Source organism: Cyprinodon variegatus, unplaced genomic scaffold, assembly GCF_000732505.1.
Source record: "Cyprinodon variegatus isolate N-32 unplaced genomic scaffold, C_variegatus-1.0 Scaffold590, whole genome shotgun sequence".
Taxonomy (NCBI): Eukaryota; Metazoa; Chordata; class Actinopteri; order Cyprinodontiformes; family Cyprinodontidae; genus Cyprinodon; species Cyprinodon variegatus.
The window spans coordinates 491,260-510,250 of NW_015151043.1; the positions used below are offsets into that span (position 1 = coordinate 491,260).

The following is an 18,991-nucleotide window of genomic DNA, read 5'->3' on the forward strand; positions in this document are numbered from 1 at the left end:
ATAATGTATTATGAAACACCAGTCTATTCTATATCGTCTTCTTGGTATTAAAATGACTACTTTGATTTTCCTCTCCAGATATGGCCTCAAATTGCAGCATCCTTTATGAAGAACTGCTCCTGTGTTCAATCTGTCTTGGTGAGTTTAATGAGCCTGTCTCCACTCCATGTGGACACAACTTCTGCAAGGGTTGCATCATGAAATACTGGAACAGTCTGGTTAGTGGACCTGCACAGTGTCCTCTCTGTAAGAAAAAGTTGGGCAACAAACCAAGGCTCCAGGTCAACACAGAGTTTAGAGATATGGTGGAGCATTTCAACCACATGAGAGTCAAGGACTTGCCTAAGATCATCGCCAAACCAGGAGAGGTTACCTGTGACATCTGCACCAAACCAAAGCTTAAAGCCAGCAAGACGTGCCTGGTGTGCTTGGCCTCGTATTGTGAGATACACTTGGAGTCACACCAGAACCTCAACAAGCACAAACTGATTGATCCTGTGTCCAATCTGGAGGACAAGGTGTGCAAAAAGCATGACAAGATGCTAGAGCTCTACTGCTGCACCGACGAAGAGTGTGTTTGTCTGATTTGTTTAAATGACGACCACACATCACATAAGGTTGTTCCACTGGAGCGCGCCTTTAAAGACAGAAAAGCCATTTTCGACAACTTGACCTCAGAGTTAAAAGAGATGGAGAACGTTATGTCAGGGAGTGTTAGAAAAAACAAAGATTCAGTTCAGAGAAGCAGGGACATGTCAGTAAATGACATTGGACAACTTGTACAAGTTTGGAGAGCTCTAGTGGCTTTTCTTCAAAGAAAACAGGGAGAGTTGGTTAAGGAAATTGAAGAGAAGCAGAAAGAATCAGAGAAACAAGCTGAAGATCAGATAACTCTCCTGGAACAAAAACTTTCTGATTTAAAAAGAAGGAGATCAGATATTGAGAAGCGCATACAGTTAGAAGACTACCTCTACCTGCTGCAGAGCTGTCAGTTCAAACAAATACCCGAGAACACTTACCAGATTGATCAACTGACTGAACAGCCCACCAATGTAAAGATAGTGAAAAAGTCAGTGGCTCAGATTAAAGAGAGAGTCATTAAGGAGGTAGATACGCTGATTAATAAGGTAAGGTCATCTGATTTCAGTGAACCACCTGAACAGTCAGATGAGGATGAAAACAAAAGGATGGGAAATTCTGTCCAAGACGCGTGGCGTCCACCGAAGGACAGGCTCATGATGATTCAGCAATGCAATGCAGTTAATGTGACGTTAAACTCCTATAGCGCACACCCACATCTTACTGTATCTGGAGATGGGAAGACACTGAGCTTAAGACAGAGTGAGCAATGGTTCCCTGTTTTGCGATGGCAATTTAAAAGTTGTTGTGCTGTATTGGCAAATGAAGGTTTTAATTCAGGAAGGTTCTACTATGAAGTGGTAGTCCCCAACAGTCAATACTTGGTCTTGGGAGTAGTTAAAGAATCAGTTAACAGAGAAGTCTGGCCTCTCTCACCTGAGCAAGGAGCCTGGTTATGGTTTGGGCCATATTTTCAAGAGAACATCGAAAAAATTGGTGTGTTCGTAGATTACGAGAAGGGAGAAGTTTCCTTCTATGACGTCAATTCCAGGACCCTGTTACAATCCTTAACAGAATGCTGCTTTACGGAGACAAAAACAGGAGTGCAAGGTTTGCTTTACTCAGTTATAGGACTTTCACCGGTATACAGACCAAAGATCTACCCCTTCTTTATGTACAATGGCTGTTATTTACAAGATAGTCTTACTATCACTCCGGTCGAATGCACATGCTAAGATAATCCTAAGATACCTGAGAAATGGATGATCTAATGAAAAAAAATGTATATCAACTTGATTAAAAATCACTGTTAATGTTAATGAGGTTTATTACAAATTCCTAATATATATATATATATATATATAGAGAGAGAGAGAGAATACTATAGCTAGCTAATCATGTAAACTTTATTATATATATACATATCTATAGAGAGAGAGAGAGATGATTTTCAAGTAAAATCAAATGTTAAATAAAAGGGATTAATGAGGCTATAGATTTAACCATCATTAGAAAGTTGATTTAGGGTGGCTGTGAGGCTTAACAGCTCTGATCATTTTGACTATTTGCAAAAAATATATATATAGACTTTCATTGTTAGATGGTTATATCTGGGGAATGTAGTTTTTGTTAAAAGTTTCTGAACTACTGTAATTTTTTTTTGCTTTAAATCCAAACATTTTAATATTAAAATCTTTAATCACTTTGATCTTGAAATATCAAAGAAATATGTCTCATGTCACTTCTTTTTTCATCTACTTGTAAGGCCATTTGAATAAATACTATCTAAACTAACTAAAAACCTGCGTCTGATTTTGTACAGCACTGTTTATTTCCCTTAAGACCAGACATGATACATCCCTTGCATGACTGTTTTTCCATTACTGTTTAAACCTTTGAACATTATTTTCTTAGTTTCTACAGATTTTACTCATACGGTGCATGTGCCAGGGATTCCTTCTACAGCAGATTCATTTTATTCTTCTTAATGTGAAAACATACCTCAGGATGTTTTATGTTAATTCTACTCAAGGATGCAGCTTTAAAAGATTTTTGTTTTTAGAGAAAAAAACCTCTGCGTTGCAGAACAGTTGAAACACAACAAGAGGTTTTCATTTTATCCAAAACATTCTTAAAAAGTCTTAAAACACTGATTTCTCTTACCTTTTCTACCCATTATGCTTGAGCTGGGAAAACCACTGGACCATCTGATGAAGATCCAGGAATACAATGCAATTAACTTGACTTTGGACCCTTTCAAAGCCAACTGTTGGCTTATGGTTTTTGAGGACAGAGGTGTAGCCAGAAAATGTTAATAATGGTGGCCAATAACCAATGAACACTAAGGGGTGGCCAAAAGCAGATAGGTGCCAGAACCTCAGGGTCAATCTCCACGGTTCCAAAAGGAAAATGAACAATCACAACATCCATATTTTCTAAATAAAGACAAACTAAACTTTCCTACAGCCTTTGCTAACAAATAGATGCATATATTTAAACATCCATGCTGTTTGAATTAAAGGTGTAGTGGGCAAAATTCAAGTTTGAGTTCTGGGGCGAACATCTTAATCATTGTCATTACTTACCTACTTTTATTAATAATCATTATGCATGAAATTAATATTTACATGTACTAATATCGACATTAAATGGATTACTTGTTATTAAAGCAGTTATTTATCTCTGATTTCAGTGAAGAGTCCTAGATGACTTGCAAAAACATAATCAAAGCAAAGACAAAATCTAGTTCTGAAAAGCGCATGAATTCTGTATTTATGATCTTTAATGTTAGTATATTGATGTGCATAATTAACCACAGTGTTTTTTTTTTTGTTGTTTTTTTTTTGTCAGGTAATTGTTTACATGTAGAAAATTTAAATGTTAAATAAGTTAAAACATTTCACTTGAGAGTATTAGTGCTGTCACTGTCCATATTATAGGGAAAAAATGGTTGGGGTGGCCACAGAGTTGGCCATTGATTGGGTAAGGGTGGCTATGGCCATCCTTGGCCCCCTATCTAGCTCCACCCCTCTCTGAGGATGGAAAGAAACTGACCTATCAGCTGATCTTCCCCTCTTCCTTTGCCAGCCTCATGTACTGGTAAAGGTTCTATTGTAAAGTCCTGATCAGCAGCAGCTGGCTCCTGGGAGAGGTCAGCGAATCCATTAACAGAGAGATTAACTTCACCATAACAATCAGGGATGAGGAGGAAATTATTTCCTCCTCAAAATTTGTCATGATCTTGAACCAAATTCAGGATCATGACATGGAACCCAGGTGTCTGGTGTGCTCCTTCACAAAACTAACACTCATAGAGACATTGGCTCTCTTTTCGATCCTTTACTCATTGGTGTTTCATCAATTCACCAGAACTATACCCTGTTTTTGGAATGCATGCCTGTGGAGATAATCAGGCAAACCAGAAGGAACCTGTCTGTAGACTGAGACCTCTGTTTATCTGATAATGTTGTGTTAGACAGCACTGAGGTATAGCATAAAATGATCTAAAAAAAATTCAGACCAATGTAATACTTTCAGTTTTTCCTAAAAAAAAAAAAAAAAAAAATTAAGGATTTTTTCTGCAATATTATAATGTGACCACTAAGTGGCACTATTGTTTTATAAATATCTAAGACCAAAACCAGGACAGCAGCAGGTTGCTGATTCAGGCTCCCCATGGCTATAGGTGATCAGACAGGTGGACATTTTTTTCTTAGTTTGACCAGAATAAAATTGCAACACTCCATTTTTAAGATGCAGACAAAACTTTCATGGATTTTATCAAGATTTGTTGAACAACATAAAATAACAAAAAAAAAAAAAAAAAAAAACAATTGAAGAAAGTATAGGAATTTAAGCAAAATTAATTCAACAAGTTGGGTATACATTTTGCATTGAGACAAAATCACTATGCAAAAAAAGCTTCAAAGCTGTAAGGAAATGTCGCTTACAAATTTACACATCTAGAAGTATCTTATAAGGCCTTAACGGCATTTTCACAATCCAAGCTTTATTTATGATATCATTCATCAAACATTAGATAGACAATAAAGCCAGTCTTTAACCCTACTCCAATGATTAGCCCAAGGATGGAGCTTAGAGTGTCCCAAAGCTGCAGGATCAGGAAACTGGTGATTAATCAAAAGGCACTGATAGAGTGAGGGCATCTTTAAAAAACATGGTTGCACAACATGATCAGTTGATAACTGATTCAGATGTTAGTATTCCGGCCCCTTGAACTTTTAGAACCTTTTGCCACATGTCAGACGTCAAGCATGAAGATATAGAATTTTTATTTTTGTGAAGAATCAACAATTGGGACACAATCGTGAGGTGGAAAGAAATCTATTGGATATTTTAAACTTTTTTAACAAATAAAAAAATTGAAGAGCAGGGTTTGCAAAATGATCTATCGGTCCCTTTACTTTCAGTGCAGCAAACTCTCTCTAGAAGTTCAGAGAGGGTCTCTGAATGATCCGATATTGACCTAAATGACTGATGATGACAAGTCTCTGTATAAATGCACCTGCTCTGTGATCATCTCAGACACCTGTTCAAATCAGAGCATCATGTAGAAGAAGGAACACATCAGGCAGGTCTGGGATGCTGTTGTGGAGAAGTTTGAAGCTGGATTTAGATGCAAAAAGATTTCCCAAGCTTTAAACATCCCAAGGAGCACCGTAGAAGCGATGATATTGAAATGGAAGGAGTATCAGACCACTGCAAATCTACAAAGACCCACCGTCCCTCTAAACTTTCAGCTCAAACATAGAGAAGGCTGATCTGAGATGCAGACAGGAGGCCCATGATCACTGTGGATGATCCAGAAATCTATAGCTGAGGTGGGAGACTCTGTCCAAAGAACAACAAAAAGTTGTATAGTGCACAAATCTGGACCTTTTGGAAGAAATTCATTTCTCAAAGAAATACATAAAAACTCTTATTTAAAGTTTTGGAACAAGAACTGATGAGGTGAAATGTATGTAGCTGTTAGGCATTGTTCTTATCAATATCTTTAATAAACATTTTTATTTTTATATATATATTTTTTGAGTGCCCGTATGGACTGTGTGGAAAGGAAGGGAAAAATATAACATGATTTTAATACTGTGGTTCTTTTTACTTTAAATATTTGCTTTTGATATATCAGTTTCTTTCCACTTCCCATTATGCTCACCTGGCTTGATCCTTTTTTGCAGTTATTTATTTTATTATTATTACTATTGATTTATTTTATTTTTTATTTTTTTATTATTTACTTTTTTTAATTTAATTTTGTTTATTTTTTTTATATTCTGTATGGGTGTATATATGCGGGTATATTGAGGTTTGTTCTAGCCCAATTATGTTTATATGTTAAAGGAATATTGTTATTTATATAACTTTTTTATGCCTTTATATTGTACCACACGTTAAAGCATAAATAAACTTTGAAGAAAAAAAAAAGTTTTGGCACAAGCTGCCTGGGAGACACAGCAAACGTAAAAGAACACATTCTGGTTAGATGAACCCAAACTAAAACTATTTGGCAACAATGCAAAAACTTTATGTTTGACATAAAAGCAACACAGCTTATCACCCTGAACACACCATCCCCACTGGCAAACATGGTGGTGGCAGCATCATGGTTTGGGCCTGCTTTTCTTAAGCAGGGGCAATCAAGGTGGTGAAAATTGATGGGAAGATGGATGGAGCCAAATACAGGAGCATTTTGGAAGAAAACCTGTTGGAGTCTTCAAAAGACCTGAGACTGAGACTGAGATTTCTCTTCCACCAAGACAATGACCCAAAACATGAAGCTAAATCTACAATGGAGCGGTTCACAAATAAACATATGCAGGAGTTAGAATGGCAAAGTCCAAACAAGAATCTGTGGAAAACACTGAAAACTGCTGTTCACAAACATTCTCCTTCCAACCTTACTGAGCTTCAGCTGATTTGCAAGGAAGAATGTGCAAAAATGTCAGTCTCTTCATATGCAAAACTAATAGAGACTGACCCCTACAGACTTGCAGCTGAAATTGCAGTAAAAAGTATAAACTCAAGGGGGCGAATAACTTTGCAAACCCAATTTTTCAGTTTTTTATTTCTAAAAAAAGCTTAAAATGTCGAGTAATTTTGTTTCCACTTCATGATTGTGTCCTACTTGTTGATTATTCAAAACCAAATACAATTTATATCTTTATATTTGAACCTTAAATGTGGCATAAGTTTGAAAAGTTCAAGGGGGGCGAATACTTTTGCAAGACACTGTATCAATAAGATTAATTAGGACATGTCTTTCTGACAAAGACCCACTGTCCATGGGGAAACCGGGGTGCATAATTCTCATTTAAATCAGTGGACATAGAAGGTTGCAGTGGTCAAGCTCCAGTGATGTGTTTCTCTCAGGGGGAATTACGCCACTGGGTTATTTTTACCTCAGCTCTCTGACTGACTGGGCCCCTGGGAAGTGGGACACTGTAAATGTATGACTCTGTGTTTCTCTGATGAAGGTCATCATTTGGGTTTCTTTTGGAGGATTTTTGTGGCTAATTGTTTGCATTAGTACAAAATGTCAAAAGTATGTTTGTTCCTCAAACACAGCATCAATTAAATAAAGTTGAAGGGAAAAATTCAACAGATGATCAAATCTATGTGAAGCATTCTTTTTGATCTGGTAACTCATCAACCAGCTTATCCAATGTAAGCTGGATGAGAGCAGGAGAAATACATTTATTTCTGGGTATTGGATCTAACTGTCATCAGAAGCTGAAGGTTAACTCTAATGCCACTGGTGCTACTTTCTGGGCACAATGTCACAAATAATATCTGTCACCAACGAACCGTGATGTTTGCTTCTGTTCTTCTGCTGCTTATTTGATGCTGTTTCAAAAGTTGATTTAAAAGCAGAGAATATGAGTTGAAATTTAGAAATGTGACCCACAATCTTTTTTATGTCTAAATGCTTTATGACTGAGTCAGATAATATTTTATAGTTTATTTCTCTTATATATGAAGTGATTTTCTGTATATGTAAAGATGACCATGATGAATAATATTATATAAAATTTAAATATTAACTAACTTTATTTAAATCTACCCTAAAATAGAATGCAATTAACTTTTTTTGGATGTAAAGATTGAGTCTAGCTTTTTTTTTTTTTTATCTTAAAGACAATCAGAGCTTTATATCTAAAGAAGGACACACATTTCAGCTATTTTTTCCCCCTACTTTATACTGATGAACTGTACTTCTTTTATAATAGGACTGGCACGCACGCGACCCAGTCAGAGGCTGGGGCGCGTGGAGATGGGGTCTTGTCGGAGGCGCGCGCACTGTCTCCGTGACGTCACGGGAGTGCCAGAGCAGGAAAGCATCAGGGAACATAATGGGCATTCCACCTCCTTACAGAGATTCGCATCATTTGGCTTAGATAAGAATGAACGGGCAAAAAGATAAAATCAAGGTTTGAAACTAAATTAATGCAGAAAAATTAAAAAATATCCTTAAAATAAAACAGGTTATGCCTAATCTTGTATAAAACAAAAAACATGAAGCGTTTTTTTGTTTTTGACATTACAAGAAGTGAAGATTGAAGGATTGAAATCTACATGTGTCCCAATACCTGCCTAATTCTGTGTTCCTTTTTATCTGCTTGTAGCACCACTCTGCCACTTTGTATGTGAGAGTCCTCCTATGATAAACTCTAACATTTAGACAAATCACTGTTAAAGTAGTTAAAAAAAGGGAAAAACTAATCAATATCTGCAAAATATCCTATAACTACCCATTTCAACACTATATAGTCTTAATGAGATGTTATATATATATATATATATATATATATATATATATATATATATATATATATATATATTTTTTTTTTTTTTTTTTTTTTTTTTTTTTTTTTTTTTTTTTTTTTTCTTCTTCTTATTTTGTAGAAAAAATGACTTAAAGTGTAACTGTGTTACAGAATTTAAAAAAATATTCTGTTTTCATCAGGGGTATTAAGTTATCATATTGTATATTTCTGAAATAATATTCTAATTAATACATATACGCATATGATTATATATGTGGCATTGCACACTTCAACACAACATTGGCAGTTAAAGGCACATACTTTAAAAAGCCCTAGTGAATTAAGCAAAATCTTTAACTGTCTGGGTAAATAAATATGCAATATTTGAGTAAATTCGTACAAAATTGTACGTTTCAGGATTTAACATGAAAATAGCACTTGATATGCTTATACACATTGCGTTTCAAAATCAATCCTAGCAGTATTTATTCCTGCGGTCAAAGCGTTCCCACAAAAAGAGCCAGCAAACGTAGCCGGCTCAGGCGTGAGCGGCACACCACTAGCGGGGAAGTCGCCAGTGGAAGAGCTGGCAAAGACGGAAAAGAGGGAAAGATAGACAGGAGATACGGACGTAGACAAGGAAACAGAGCCTGAAAACCAGGGAGACACCCCTTAAACACAGCTCTGAATCCTATCTGTGAGTCTGTAACGCTTTAAGGCGCCACTTTAATGGCTGACAGCAGCAGGGAAACTGGAGAAGAGCTGTGACTGGCCTTTTTTTCCCTTCTTCTTTCACTACGAGGGGGTCAACACAGCCGCAGTGAGTACTGAAACTTAGAGCTGGCAGTCTGGGGCAGAGGTTTCATTACACAAGCCGACATGTGTGACTGTTTGCTGGGTTACTGTGGGTCAGGCTGCCTCCTTTATAACGGGGACGCCTGGATAAACATAATTAATAATTGATGGCCGCAGCAGTTCTCGGGTCAGCTGAGAGGAGAAGCTTCTTTACTGTGTTTGGATTCATGCAACTCATATAGTGCATGCAGCTTACAGGCTCCCCCCTGGTATAACAAGCCAATAACACCTCGTCTGTGCCACTAAAGGCGATTATCTATCTGCAGGCTGCACATGAAGCTGCATTTGCTGTCACTTTGTTTACCAATAACAAGTTGCATCTGCAGGAAGATCCAGATGCACAGCAATCAGCTTCCAGTGGTGAATGCATCTGCAAGTCAGCTTGTGCACATCTAAGATCTGATAGTACTGTGTTGATCTGGGCTTGGTGTTGTTGTTTCCTACTGGTTCCACCCACCCACAGCTACATTTCAGGGCACCACCCCTGCAACATCCAGCCAGGGAACTGAGCTGCTTCCTTCCACTGAGGTTTCTGTAAATACTGGATGTTTATGTGTTTTCTTACAGTGGGTGAAACTTCATATCTGTTCTAGTATGAAGGCATCTAAAACCTGCTGATCTGCTGTAGAGCCAGATGTTCCAGCTGCAAGTCTTACAGCAGAGGTCTTCAACAGGGGGTCTGCAACCCCTAGGGTGCAGGGGTGGAGCTAGATTGTGTGCCAGGGGTGGCCATGGCCACCCTTACCCAATCATTGGCCACCCCTATCATTTTTTGCCTCTAATACAGACTGTGGCAGCAGTAATACTCTGAAGGGGAATCTTCAAACTTATTAAACATTAAAATTTTTCATATATTAACAACTACTTGACAACAGAAACGCTGCGGTTAATTATACACATCGATATACAAACATTAAAGATGATAGATACAGGAGTCATGCTGTTTTTAGAACTAAATTTTGAATTATTTGGGGGTACAGATAAAAGATAAAATTACAACAGCCAGCTGCCATGCACGTGGGCATTGTCAGTTTCACTATAGCTCTGGTGAATTTCAATGGTGAAGTCCTCTGGAAATCTTCAATAATAGTTGTTGATTGCAGATGTGTCTAGTAGTTCCCATTGATTTTGCTTGTAAAGCGGGGAGAATGGCGCTAGGCTTACCGCACCGTGACGTCACTGCTGTCAGGAGTGAGGTGTTACTATATTTGGGCAAAAATGGCCCAACTTAGAGTCCTGAACTCAGTGATCGCAACATAAATTATTTTTAAAATTTTTTTTACTGATTGACGCTAAATTAATTAAATCACTGCAAACATATTAGTTTTAGGTATAAATAATTATCCATTAATTAGTCCTTGCTGACCAGACTTTTCCTTTAAGCTGAGTTTTAACCCAATAAGTGTTTGATTTTCTTCTATATCCCAATTAAACAAAACGACCCTAACTAAATTAACATCTCTGTCGGATAAAATCTCCCCCTTATGCATGAAGCTGTTGCAGAAATGGAGAGCTCCTTCAGTCACAGACTGCTGCACCTTAAATGCACCAGGGAGCGTTATCACAGATCCTTCCTCCCAGCAGCTGGAAGACTTTATAAGCACCACTGTTCACAACAAACTCAATAAGTTGTTACATTCATGCTGATTTTGCACACTTTCTGTCTTAGTCTTTCTTAGTCATTTTGTCCATCTCTGAAGTTGCTGCTACGGTATTTTCAAATATCCGCTATTATAAAAATATCCATAACTGTATATTGGTTATTTTATTCTCCAGATGCACAATTTTATATTATTAAAACACTTTATAGAACAGTATTTTATTGTTTATCTTCTAACGCTTCACAACTATGTAAATCTTATATTTTTTTCTAAGGTCCACATTTGTGTTAAACATTTTTTAAATAATCTTTTTGCTGCTGTAAACACCAGAACTTCCCCATTGTGGGACAATAAAGGGATTTTCTATTCTATTCTATTCTATTCTATTCTATTCTATTCTATTGTAAATACGACAAAAAAGGCATTAGAAACATCAGAGTTTATAGTTGTAGTACGATCAAATGTTATAAAGTTCATTGGGAGGAGAGTAGGAGTGTAAATTTCCACCAACTGAAATACTTTTGCACAAGCTGCCGAGGATGAAGTTTTCACATCAAAGGTTAACTGAAATCCCTCAAGGCTTTCATGCCTTTATATTAACATGAAGGACCTGAAATAGAGTCAAACAGAATCCAAAAATTGTATTTCTACTAGTCGGGTGTGAGATTTGTGCTCCCTTCAGGCCGTCAGGGAGAATTTCTTTACATTAGTTCATTTTGTTTTCCTTAATTTGATGGTAGCTGCCCAAAAAAAGGACTGGGTCACCCTCACCGCTCCGTTCCCTTTTGTTTAACCTGACAAGTTGACTAAACAAACTAATTCCTGTCCCCATGATAGACCAGGAGGAGCTCACCTCTCCCTCTCAATCTCTTCCGGATTAGTTTTCCACTTCCCTGCCTTTGTGGTAGTCTTGAAGTCCCAGCGGTGCATTTAAGGCTTTCTTTTTGTCAGGAAAACAGCAGCCAGGATTAGATAAGCCCAAAATGTGTGTCTGTGCACAGATGTGACGTACAGTGGGTGACATAACTTGTGAACCTTGGGTTATGTGGGTTTCTTTTGCAGCGTGGCTTCATTTCCTGTAGCCCACAGTAGCCTGGAACAGATCCTATCTGTTCTGCAGCAGGGCAGCCTTTGTTTATATCTTCTAATCATAGATCATGCAAGTTGACTGAACTTTGCAGATGAGAAAAAAAAGGTGTTCAACTGTAAAAGCTGTTTGGTTTCATGGTTATTGCAATTTTTCTAAACATGGAGGACATGAATAAAATAACTTTGTTTTTTTTCATTGATTATTCTGACAATAGATTCAAAAAGATTTTTACTGGAGATACATTAAAAAGGTTCTCTCTAACAAGGTTCTCATGCTCTCCTAGTTAGGCCCGCAGCATCATATATCCTCCACCGTACTTAACATGAGGCACATACAGTTTTTAACTCTCTGTTGCAATCCTTGGCTTCTTTACTTCTTCGTCACCAAGTCTATGTTGTCGATCTTTTAGTTTCAAATTTTTAAAAGTAGTATGTGTAGTGCTCCAACTAAAACTTTTTTACAAATCGATTAATCTGTCGATTATTTTTTCCATTAATCGGATAGCCAAAGATTCCTTAAAAAAGAATTTTTACGAAATTAAACCAAGTTAAAAAACAAATTTTCCACTTGAGGAGTTCTGGATAGAGCATGACAGAGGAAACATTTTTTTTTTAATCTTAAATGCAAAATGTTGATTATATTTTTTTTTTTTGGTATAATTTCTGCTCTAAGTGGGTTGCTCTGTCATCTAAATGGATGTTTTAGTCTCTAGAATCCAGGTAATGATTAATCAATTACTTATTCAGTTGACGAGTATATCAAAAATCTATTAATTTTGATTAATCCGATTAACTAATTATCTGTAGATATGGACAAATATAGTTTTTTCCTTTTATTTATTTATTTCTCTAATTAAATTAGTGCATGTTCTCTTTTTTTCCTCTTTTTAGGAGTGGGAAAGATCATTTAGTTATATTTCCATCCAAGGAGAACAGGAAGCCAAGGATGATTATGCAACATTTTTTCATCAATCTTATAATTTCAAAGAAATAATTGTGTATTTATAAATGTTATTTTAATAGGAATCTATGGCATATATTCTCTGTTTTTTTATTTAAAGCAGATAAACACACATTTCTTTTCTTTGTTTTAGTATAATGCTGCTATATTACAAAGTATATTTAGTTGAAGCAATTTTATGCATGTTTTTTTTTTTTTTTTTTTTTTTTTATGAAACAAACGCTGACATAAAGTTTGATGAGTTTAGGGTTTGGTGCATAAATCAGCAGCAAACCGTCATAATGATTTGTTCTCAGTGTAGAGCCACACAGAGACAGGCCTGGGATGACGCCCGATCACAAACGCTTAAAGCCAAACAGCAAAATCTCTCTTCTCTTCACTTCACTTCACTTTACAGCTGTGCTAAATAAACTCAGTCTGCCCAAACACTGTGAGACAGTGGGAGAAGAAGACAAGGCAGGCTAATGAAAAAACAACCAAAAAAACAGACCTCATTGTATAAGTATGAATAGAAGCAATTAAGCTGAAAGATATAAAAACCTGTTTGAAGCTGAAGGAGCTCTACAGGTTTTAAGATACTTTTTTTTTTTTATCCCTATTTAACATAATTTATATCACTTACACTGGAAAAACTGTCTAATAATAAGTAGAAATTAAGTGTATTTACCCTTATTTCGAGTAGGGAAATTAAATGATTTTACAATGGAATGAGTATTTTTACTCTTAAAATAAGATATTTAGATAAAATGCACTTGAAATAAGACAATGCAATTGCGTTTTCTTAATTTAAATGTAAATTGTCCTGTTCCATTGGCAAAACCTCCCTTTTACCTTCTCAACTCAAGAACTAATGCACTTATTTAAAATAAAAACCGACTTATCTAGATTTAGATGTTTTCCACTGTATTTTTTTATTTAGTTGTAACCCTGCAGGTTTTACTTACTGCATGCCCCTTATTTCAGGTTTTATAAGACAGTACTGACACCCATGTTTACCTTGATATATTTTGACGATTAAAAAATGTAAGTACAAAACGTTAAACAATCTGCACCTTTCAATTATATGTGTTAAATAAGTTCAATCTGGACTGGAAAGTCGTTCACCAAATACAGATTCTTTGAACTGCTGATGGTGATCTTTAAATAGCAGTTTTAGTTCTTTGTAAGGCTGATAATGAAGCTCAATTTAAAGACAAAACATCAAATCTAACTGGATTCCCATTCTGTCTGTTTATCTAAAACTACGCAAACACAATAAACATTAGTCTATATAAAGTAAAAAATATAATGAATACAGGCTTTTACTCAAAGCTTACTGCTCAGATCTGCTCCTGCCTTGGCTTTAAAGAATTAAAATATGGATTAAAGCATATAAAAACATCACTCTAAACTGGAAATATAACTGCTAAAATACAAAATGTATGGATACAAACACACAGAGTGGTCCAGAGTCCAAATACTTAGTAAAATCCCCCTTTTTTTTGATTATGAAATGAGGGCACATTAATCCAGAAACTGATGTTTTGATGGTACAAAAATAAACCTGCATAGAAGGTATTCTATGACATGTAATAGTGCGGGTAAATATTCAATTTTTTTTAAAATTAAGATTATTTAAAAAGGAACCAAAAATATATATAGGTTGATGTAAAAAAAAAAAATATCCAGACTATAATTAAGCATCAGGTTTACAGAGAGAATCATCAGGGTTCAGGTTTCTGGTCAGGAGAAGGCCAACTAGCATCTCTGCAGACCCCACACATCCTGGACACAAACTGTTCAGCCCTTTACTGTCAGGTGTTTAGAGCTCTATGGGCTAAAGCCAGCTCTATATAAGACACTCTTTACTCTGATGAACAATTAACAGCCAGAGCTGATACCATGCATATTTGCACCAGTCCAAGCATGTCTTCCTCTATTGTAAAAACATGTATATATATACACACACAAGGGAGAAATCTGTTTAAAATATGTGCAGTTCTTTTCTATGTAGATTTTGCACATACAGATATTTGGACAATGAGATATGCACAACATATTGCACAACAATACTTACATATTTAAGCGTTGCTTGTGAGCTACTTTGCACAACAGCTTGGGTTTCACCCAGAAGTCTCCCTCTTGAGGCGGCAAAGCGAACCGACTGCCATGACTTTAGGGAAAATGTTGGAAACCACGAGAGCATGAGAGGCGTATTGCGGGTCGGTCAGGAGGAGTGCATGCTGTGGGAGTGAATAACTTCTGGTCAAACCTGAGGTTTGCAGCTTCTTTCTGTTTTTTTCTTAAAGCTGCCTAAACATTGATAGACAGAGAGGAGCAGAGAGTTTCCTCCTTAAAGCAAACAGAGCTATTCCAGATGTTTTATTGTATTAATATTTAATTTCTTTAACTTTGGGTCCTATTAATGATAACTGGGACATATATTAAAAAATAGCATATTACTTGCATGGTAAATGATCTTCCTTTCTGGTTTGAATCAGTCTGAACACCATATGACCTTCAGCATCATGAGAGGTGTGGGGTTGGAGATAAAATGGTTATATTCATATTTTACGGTCTGAGTCGATCAACAATACTTGAATAAATGTCAACACTCTGGACAAAACATCATGTGACCTGTTTGAATTAGAAATACACCCCACAGATACAGTTAAACTGATAAGAGGCAGTGTTTAATTGTGCACAGAGCAGCGTGCAGAACAGCAGCATTCCTTCTTTTTTCTACTGTTTTTTTTTCTTCTCATGAATCGACTCCATTGTTCACCTTTCACATCTGCATGTGGTTCTGCTGTTGGATATCCACTAAAAAGCCTGAGTTTAACCAAACATTGTAAATCAAATATAAAAATGGAAAGAATATCTATAATTCCTACTTTTTTTTACATTTTTATTTGCAAATTTTCACTCCAACAGTGAAAAAAAAAAAACAGTTGCCCTAACAATAACTCCCCAGATTTTTCTTTATTGCTGTGAAATTGCAGAATTTGTCAAACCATTACAGAGACATAATAAATAACTTGTGTTTGGATGTTTTATCCTCTGAAAAGCAAAACAGGCGTCGTTATGAGACTGACAGAGTGTAGATCACTATAAGGAGTCGCTTTAGGACTGACGGTGCCACAGGGGTGTATTCTACTTCACTATTTGATGCATCTTCAATTACAGCAAATAACACGGCTGTTTGATTTATCGCTGGTAGATTTGTGGTGTCTGTTTTAATTTGCAGTGTTGTGGAGTTCCAGTTAATGTGTACTATTTAATTAGCTCCTTCCTCTCTACTGCTACTTACCATATACTGGTAGGAAAAGACAGAGATATTGAATTTCCAAAGGTAAATAATAGGTACGGAATAAGATTATGGCCCCTGAAAAAAAGAATTTAACTGATTTTTACATTTTATTAAAGTTTAATATGGGAAAAAAGTCATAATTCTGACTTTAATCTCAGAATTCTGACTTTAATCTCAGAATTCTGACTTTAATCCTGCTCCCACATCTCTTTCTTCCTGGTGCCCATCTACGTTTGGTTCCAAAATTCCCAGATTAAAGTCAGGATTCTGAGATTAAAGTCAGAATTTTGACTTTTTTCCCATATTAAGCTGAAAGGAAATTAAAAAATCAGTTTACTTTTTAAAAAAAATTTCAGTGGTCACAATCCTCTTCCATAAGTAGAGGTGACCTGATAGAACTTTTTCGTTTTCGATATTTCAGCTTTAAGTTTTAACAGATACTGATATTGACTCGAATACAATATCGGCATTATTCATTCATACCTTTACAGTGAGGAAAGATAGAAAAGGCTTGAATAAGTGAGATTTACCAACATAAAGTATGAGAACTGACCGATTTTCTTTTCACCATAGAGTTACATAAACTTTCAACAAAAGCGGATAGAGGCAAAATGTTTCTATGTGCTTTCTAATGTCTGAGATTTTAAATGCAGGCTGATTTACACAGATTATCCTGTTTTTTAACCGAAATTGGACCAATTTTTGATATCAAATTAAGATCGGGACAGCCCTAGCTGGCCTTTTTAGATGTTTGATTAAAAAAAAAAAATCGAAAATATTGAATGAAACCACCATAAAAATGTGTAAAAAAAATACATAATAATAATAATAATCACTAAAGAGGTTTAAAGCAGTATTTCTTTAAAGTGCTGCAAAGAGTTTTGGTTTAAAATACTTCTTTCTAAAGATAATTTAGCATCTGAGGAACTAGAGCCTATACTGAAAATGCTCATCGAGATCAGAGAAACCTCAAATATAACAAGCTGCCAAACCAATTCACCCTGTAGCTCTGTAGTTAATTGATGTAAGAACAGAAATATAATCTCTGTATGAGACTTCCTCTTGTGTGGGTTTAGCCTGAGCTTTCCAAGCCCTGAGCATGACAGTTCCCCAACCATGCTTTACCACTGGGCATGAGATGTTTCCTATTTGTTTATCCTTTGTGCAACCTGGAGTATTTATTGACCAAAATGTTCAGTTTAATTCCCGCTTACCGTCACAGTTAAAGTCTCAGATTATTGTAATCTGTTATGTAACCCTTAAAAAAAAAAAATTGCTGTTTTGCTCATTTTGAGGCAATTTCAAGGAAATTAAATCGTGCAACATCATATTTGCACCCCAGGAAAAAAGGAAATCTGTGGTTAACATAGCATTGACCCTTTATTTCAACAACTAGTAAAAACAGTCTAATAAAAAAAACATTGGGATAAAGCTTGTGTAAAAATGCAGAGTTTATGATGATTTTTTGTATATCTTTATTAGAGGAAGCAATATATATAGGAACTGTCTGCACTGCTGTTGTTGTTGCAGATAAAGGAAGAGTGAAAGTTAAAGCAGGTTCAGGTGAACGGAAGCTAATCTCCTTAAATCATCAGACAGATTAGGTTCAGGAGGAGCACAACTTCCTCTGCCAGCGAGGCGAGTCGGGATGACTCAGTGAGACGTACATCTCCAGACAGCACCAGTGAGTCCTTTCAAGCCACATCAAATCTCACCAGCCTGACAGGAGAACGGAAATATCCAACATGAATAAAAATGTGTCTTCATGAGCGCTGATCCCCAGGCGAGACACGAACTTTGACAAAATTGCCTGGGTAGCAGCCAGCTAAGTTTAGGCTGAGCCGTGTGTGTTTCTGTGCCGCGCTGTGGGCCTGCGATAGACGCATGTGTGGTTGTCACACAAATAGATCGTGTTGAACACATTCAGGAATGCTGACGGTGGAAGGGAGAGGTCGTGAGAGGAAGAAAAAGCACCAAGAAGACTGTCAGAAATGAGAAAGGGGAACTGGAGGTTTACCAAAATGAAAAAAAAGTATATATTGTAGGTTTTTTATCAAAGATATTGTCTTTATAGCTTAATATCATAAAAATAACTGTTTCCTGCTTTTTAAAATAAGGATTAGATTAAATTTTGCTATTTCAAAGGTCAAGGTTTCTCTTCTTTACCCTGCTGCAACTTTACACTGCATAGGTTCCCCAGTATTAACAAAACTTTGTTAACACAGCAACAATTTGGACTGGAAGCGTTTCTTCTACAAACTAGTTTGAAAGTAGTTTTAAACTTCAAGCTTTAAAAATAAATGAAAGTGATTAAAAACTGTCAGTTAAAACAGAAGCAATAACTGCTGCTGAAATACAGGTATTAATATTTATGTTTGGATTCCATTAATTAATATATTTTTTTTCTTATTTCTGCTCATTATCCCCAGTCTAAAATGCTGATATGAGCAGATGAAGGAGTCTGCTTAACAAAGATGGTGTTTTTACTTTCCAGACTATTATTATTATTATTATGGGTATTAATGGTATAATCAAGCGGGGGACAGCCCCATTCTTTGCTCCTGTTCATGCATATCTATCAAAATTAAGCGCTATGTTTCCTGCCGAGGTCTAAGTGACAAAGAGAAAGTCATTGTATCAAAAAATTTCTCCTGATTGTCTTTCCTCTTCGTGTTTCACAGTGTCAGTTTGAATTGCTAGTGTCCATATTGTATAGATAGATAGACAGACAGACAGACAGATAGACAGACAGACAGATAGATAGATAGATAGATAGATAGATAGATAGATAGATAGATAGATAGATAGATAGATAGATAGATAGATAGATAGA

General features: G+C 36.1%; 2 protein-coding genes across 2 annotated transcripts in view; both read left to right on the plus strand.

The window, feature by feature from the left end:
* Positions 1-1,903, plus strand: part of LOC107095990 (E3 ubiquitin-protein ligase TRIM39-like) — a 3,799-nt gene extending 1,896 nt beyond the window's left edge. Inside the window, exon 2 of the mRNA XM_015392412.1 lies at positions 79-1,903. Coding sequence (XP_015247898.1) covers positions 81-1,814 — 1,734 coding nt within the window. The 5' untranslated portion in view covers positions 79-80 and the 3' untranslated portion in view covers positions 1,815-1,903. The remainder of the gene's footprint in view (positions 1-78) is intronic.
* A 7,039-nt stretch (positions 1,904-8,942) lies between these two features.
* LOC107095987 (ELKS/Rab6-interacting/CAST family member 1-like) overlaps positions 8,943-18,991 on the plus strand; it is a 53,026-nt gene continuing 42,977 nt past the window's right edge. The window contains exon 1 of the mRNA XM_015392410.1: positions 8,943-9,183. The gene's annotated coding sequence lies outside the window, so the exon portion shown is untranslated. The remainder of the gene's footprint in view (positions 9,184-18,991) is intronic.